Genomic DNA, 6,267 nt, shown 5'->3' with positions numbered 1-6,267 from the left:
TAAGAAGTAACATCAGTATGCCGAAATAATGATACTACACAGAGCTGCCACAACAATCACCCAGCTCTTATATCTCATCGGAGCACAGAATGCTTCCAATCGTAAGTTACTAGCGTGCCAGCACCAGATGTGAAGTCAACGTTACAACCATAGCAGAAAGTAACCCATGAGTTTAGGGACTAATCACACAATAGTTACCACCAGACCCTCTGACGCACGTTTCGCACTATGGCTTCCTCAAAAAGGGAAACCTGCAGCCGAAGGAAGGTGAAGACAGACCACAGGAATTCAGCAATGGGAGTGTTTGTTTTATCCGATATGCGCCTCCTTGGGTAGGCAGGAGGTACCGCCGTAGGTAGGTGCCTACCATTCCTACCCCTCTTCCTGGCCCTGCCTTCTCCTACCAGTATTGTGACTCAGTTTTCAGTACCATATCCTCTTCAGGTTCTTCCTGGGCTTGGCACGACATAAACATAATGGAGGGAAAAGATCCAGCTCACCATCATATAATTCCATTGCAGTGCGTAACTCAGACGTTGCCTGGGCGCAATGTAGCCCAAACAAGGAGGAGATGATCCAGCTCCACCAATGGGCAATCCGGATCATCTCCCCCTTGTTATGACATAGACGTACAACAGGAAGGGACTTGTAAACCTACAAACATACAGCTTTACATCAGGAGGGGAAATTCAAGGTTTACCCTGTCACAAGTAATTAGGACACGAGGTCCATGCTGGAGGCTTCACATCTGGCCGGCTCGTTCTTACACAATTACCAGATAGACTTGTTTTAGCTTTAGAAACTGCCTAGAAATACCTTGGCGTTCTCCAGAGAAGTGTCCATATTGCGTTCTTCATCTCCTTGTTCCGCAGACTGTAGATCAAGGGGTTAATCGTTGGAATGATAACGCAATAGAAGAGAGCGATCATCCGGTCACTTTTGCTGGAAGCATCAGAGTCTAAACGTAGGTACATAAACATGGCGGTGCCATAGAAGAGAAGGACGGACGCCAGGTGGGAACCACACGTGGACAGGGCCTTGCGTCGTCCCTCTGTGGATCGGATGATGAGGACGGAGCTCAGGATGTTTATGTAGGAGCAGAGAATGAGCAGCAGAGGTAAGGTCGCTCCGCACAGACAGGCCATGAAGACCGAAACCTTGTTCATAAAGGTATTTGCACATGCCAGAGTCAAAAGTGGGGGAATGTCGCAGAAGAAATGGGCAATGAGGTTTGATCCACAGAAAGGCAAGCTAAAAATAAAGCTGGTTTGACCTAAAGATACAAAAGACCCAACCACCCATGACCCAATCGTCATTCGGCAGCACAGTTTGGGACTCATCACGGACATATATTGTAAAGGGTGGCAAATGGCCATGTATCTATCAAAAGCCATCACTCCGAGGAAGACGCACTCCGAAACTGCAAAGGTAAAATAAATATACATCTGAATGATGCAGCCTACTCTAGAGATGGACCTCTTCTCCGACATGAAGTTCTCCAGAGCCTTGGGGACCACGACGCTGATGGAGCATAACTCGATGGCTGAGAGGTTACGTAAGAAGAAATACATGGGTGTGTGGAGCACAGGGTCCAGTGTCACCGTCACGATGATAAGACCATTGCCAATCAGGGAAAGAATGAAGGAACAGACAAAGAAAGACAAGAAAGACACTTGGTATGAAAACGCAAAGTCTGAGAATCCAAGGAAGAGAAACTCGGTGACGTTACTGTGGACGCTTCTTGCCATGAACTTGGAGTGTTCATTTTCTCCAGGAGTAAAATTATTAGTAAAGTGAAGCAGGCAAAGCATCGTGAAAGGCTCCTCACACCTTCGACATCTACTCCATGTTCTGTTGTGCAGGAACCTAGGGAAGGAAAAGCGATTGGGCACTAAGCAAAATGTTCCAAAACTCCTGCTCAATTTGTGAAAATAAACCCGAACGTTCACACTGTGCACCAGATTGAGTACGTGTATTAGACACTTGAAGGGTACGTGTACTTTCAGAATAAACTGTCCTATGTGCGCACATGAGAATTAGCATCATATCTGGTCATTATATGACGTTTTCACCAGTTTTCACCAGTTTTCGACTCTGCAGCCTTTCTAATTCTCAGTTAACTCTCAGCTAGTGGGAGAAAAAGCCCCAAATCTTATTATCTAAGCAGTAACAGTTTGTTCACACATGTTTTTTGCTGAGCAGCATGAACAGCAGAAACTCTACAGAAGCCAAGATTTCAAAATCCACAGGTTTTGAGTCGAGAGTTGTAGTGTTTCCGCTACAAAAATTCAGCAAAAAAGTCAGTGTGAACACACCCTTAGTGAATTCACACACGGAGGTTTATTGCTGAGTTTCAAGAGCAGAAACTAAGCAGAAGCTTCATGTTTTTGAGGTCTTTTGGAGGAGGATTTGGAGAGTTCCGCTCAGTTTCTGCTCCAAAACCTCCTAAAAAACCTCGAAGTGCACATATTTTCAAGTGGGGTTTCCAAAGAATTGAATTCAAAGAGTTTTCCTAGAGTTTTTGTAGCAATATCTGAGGAGGATTTTGGAGGGCATCCAAGTCACAAACTAAAAAAGTCCTTCAAAAATCTTCAAAAGCAAATGCTGGGAAAACACCAATGTGTACATTTAGCAGAAGCCCTTGAGGACGCCATCCAGGCACCCATCCATCCGGCCATCCATCCATCCATCCAGCTGTCCAGCCATCCATCCAGCCATCCATCCATCCATCTATACATCCATCAAGACATCTGTCTATCTAGATATCCATCCAGACATCCATCCATTCAGCCATCCATCCATTCGTCCATCCAGCCATCCATCCAGCTATCCATCCAGCCATCCATCCAGCCATCCATCCATCCAACCATCAGTCCAACCATCCAGCCAGCCATCTGTTCAGCCATCCATCCACCCGTCCATCCAGCCATCCATACATCAGTCCATCGGTCCATCCATTCAACCATCCATCTAACCATCCATCCGTCCAACCATCCATCCATCCAGCCATCCATGCATTTTTTTTGTTCGCTAGAAATGTTTGCACGAATGTTAGATTTGTGTGTGACGTTTTTGGGGAGATGCAGTGCTTTGATGTAAACAGGTGCAGAAGAAGGTAAAAGACAAAAAGCAAAAACATTTCAGCGCTTGCACATAATTCAAGAACCCCCGAGTGCCACTCAAACAAATGAATGTTGCTCCTAAAAGAAGATTGACTGAAAGTAAAAACGCAAACGATGACTGAGGTCAATAATGTCCAGGATGTGGTACGAACGCTGGTGCGAATGTACGCTGCCAAAAAACAGACGAAACTAAGTAACGTTAACTTTAAAGAAAGTGCAAGCTAAATATTGAAAAGGCACAAAAGTCACTATTAGGACAATTTTATTCCGGAACAAAGAAGTGGAGAAAATGGTGATGAATCGATGCCAGCGTTATTATAGCATGAAGCTCCACTAAAGTGCAAAGTGGAAATACACGGCATGGAGAGGGCGACCCCGGTCTCGGACAGGATGCAGGGGTGGGTTTCTGCAGGAATGCAATCTGCTGCCAGTGAGAACACAATGCGGCTCTTGCAGACAGTGGACTAGAAAGACCTGGACCAACAGCAGGAGTGAGCGAACGCACCGCCATCTCCTCTTGGTCTTACCAACTCGTGAGCTGCCCAATCTTAGTGGCCAAGATGCAGCCGCAGAAGGACTAAGTCAGACACTACAATGACCACACGCACAAATGTTACAAGGACCACAGGCACACAAATGCTACAAGGACCACACACACAAATGTTACAAGGACCACAAGCACAAATGCTACAAGGCCCACAAGCACAAGCGCTACAAGGACCACACACACAAATGTTACAAGGACCACAAGCACAAGCGCTACAAGGACCACACACACAAATGTTACAAGGACCACAAGCACAAATGCTACAAGGACCACACACACAAATGCTACAAGGACCACAAGCACAAATGCTACAAGGCCCACAAGCACAAGCGCTACAAGGACCACACACACAAATTTTACAAGGACCACAGCCACACAAATGCTACAAGGCCCACAAGCACAAGTGCTACAAGGACCACACGCACAAATGCTACAAGGCCCTCAAGCACAAACGCTACAAGGACCACACGCACAAATGCTACAAGGACCACAGGCACACAAATGCTACAAGGACCACACTCACAAATTCTACAAGGACCACACTCACAAATTCTACAAGGACCACACACACAAATGCAACAAGGACCACAAGCACAAATGCTACAACGACCACAAGCACAAATGCTACAAGGACCACACGCACAAATGCTACAAGGACCACTCACACTTCACACTAGCAGGTTCCTTACATGCAGATTCTCCCTGCTGAATGGGAATAATACTTCAATACTGCATAAAAAGCTGCAAATCTGAGGACCGCCTTGTGTTCCTGCTACAGATTCTCCTGTAAAATCGATTGTGTGAACACACAGTCATCTGAGGCGCTCCATAAAAAGCTAATGACTGAAAAGATGCAACATGACCTGCCAACCCGCTGTGTGCCGAGTGCAGCAGAGTTACGACTGTCACCTGCAAATAATGGCAATGGTCTCCTCAAGGAATCAGACACAATCAGGGCAATAATCGGCACAATCCCTGCTATCTCTCAGAGGCAGCACAGATTGAGAACTTGTTTTTATCATCTGGTTCCTCCCTTGAGGTGTTGTCCCTCAGAGATTGACTATTCCCTGTCTCCTGTAATGAGACTGAAAAGTCAGAAGATGGAGATTTCCTAATGGACGTAAGAGCCATAAAAATTTCCAGTGCTGCATTATAGAAGGCGGCATTATCTGATTAATTACTTTCTTAATCTAGAGATAACATGTTGAAGATTTCCCAAAAGTGTTCACGTCCCTCAGGAGCTAATGAGTCCATCGTTAGACTTGTTACATCTTTGAGTCTTGGTGACCGAGGCTCATTGGCTTGTGCTTCTTGGCTAATGGATCCAACGTAGATCAGTGGCACAAGTTTAGAGCTTGATTAATTACCCCAACCATAGCAAGACAGAATCACGAATGGTTTTCAGTATTTTTATGACTCCTGCCCATTGAGCATTTTCATCCCATTGTGATCCCTTTACTTCCAGAATGCTAAGAGAATATGTAGATGGACTTTGCTGTACAGACTCACATTCGACAACTTGATCATGTGCAGATCTACAACATCTGGGTGGCACGACAGATCCACACAGGTCACAGTCACAATAAGAAAGCACTTTTCAGACACTCTCTACCAGAAAGCCTGTAATGTAAGAAGATGGAAACATTTCTCACGTTCCCCATTGAAGACGCGAGTATTGTTATGGTTTATGATGTGCATTGTGACTTGCGTTGCTAGTGATAGAGTTGTGCTCTGCCCAGCAATAGTTAGCAGGGGGAGACAGTGTTAATAGTTGAGACTAGCCCAGAGTGCGAGGTGCTAAAGTGCAGAGACAGAGACAGCTTTCTGTAGTAAAGTCAGTTTAGACCTAGCTTGTAGCCTAAACCTACTACTTTGGCTTCAGCATCTCTGGACTTGTCTCCATCGAGCACATCGTAAATGGTCGATGATTACACAGGAGCTGGCGGCAGTGGATCCTGATTATTTGTACAATATGTGGCTGAACCTTCCCCAGACGATCATTAATAACTTCAGTGATAGCATCTGAGGTTGGATGTACATGGCTTGCAGATCATTAACTTGTCTACCAATCCTGTGATTTCAGTAATTCCATGACTTTTCCTTTTGGTGCTACAATTTCAATGTTGAGGAGTGTATTATTGGCATGGACGTCCACCACATAAGAAGACCTCAATATTATAAATGGTACATAGATTGTGCTGCGCTGCGCATATTTTGCACTTTCATGCAAACCCCTGAATGATATTTTGGTGGGTCCTTACATGTAGGTACATGTGAGTAAAGTGATGAGTACATGTCCTTTCATCCTCACAATGGTTGTGGATGATTGGCCACGTAGTTCCTCATATATCATGGCTACTGTTTTCAGTCTTCCCCATCTTAGACAGCGCCAAGGACCATCACAGGCCAGCATTCATCTACACTGTCAGTGTGAGGCCTGCGACTAAGATTTTGTTACCCAACGATCCTACTGAATATATCAGTATAATATCCAATAACACAATATGCTACTAGATGGAAATCAAACAGTAGATTATGTAATGATTTCTTTATTTTGCGTGCTTATATCATAGCAATGAGGGATGTGAAGTCTGAATG

The 6,267-nt window shown here is 45.0% G+C and overlaps 1 protein-coding gene across 1 annotated transcript; it reads right to left on the bottom strand.

Annotated features, from left to right (window-relative positions):
- Positions 1 to 647: 647 nt before the first annotated feature.
- On the bottom strand, positions 648 to 1,811 carry LOC143785173 (olfactory receptor 10AG1-like). Its single transcript, XM_077273874.1, has one exon. The coding sequence runs from the start codon at positions 1,809 to 1,811 to the stop codon at positions 807 to 809; it is 1,005 nt and encodes a 334-aa protein (XP_077129989.1). The 3' UTR covers positions 648 to 806.
- Positions 1,812 to 6,267: the final 4,456 nt, after the last annotated feature.

This window comes from Ranitomeya variabilis, chromosome 7 (assembly GCF_051348905.1).
Source record: "Ranitomeya variabilis isolate aRanVar5 chromosome 7, aRanVar5.hap1, whole genome shotgun sequence".
Taxonomy (NCBI): domain Eukaryota; kingdom Metazoa; phylum Chordata; class Amphibia; order Anura; family Dendrobatidae; genus Ranitomeya; species Ranitomeya variabilis.
The sequence above is the reverse complement of the archived record's forward strand: the minus strand, read 5'-3'. Positions and strand labels throughout refer to the sequence as shown.

What these genes read in the sequence shown, in the direction of transcription:
- LOC143785173 (XM_077273874.1), bottom strand. Translation starts at nt 1,811, where the DNA reads ATGCTTTGCCTGCTTCACTTTACTAATAATTTTACTCCTGGAGAAAAT.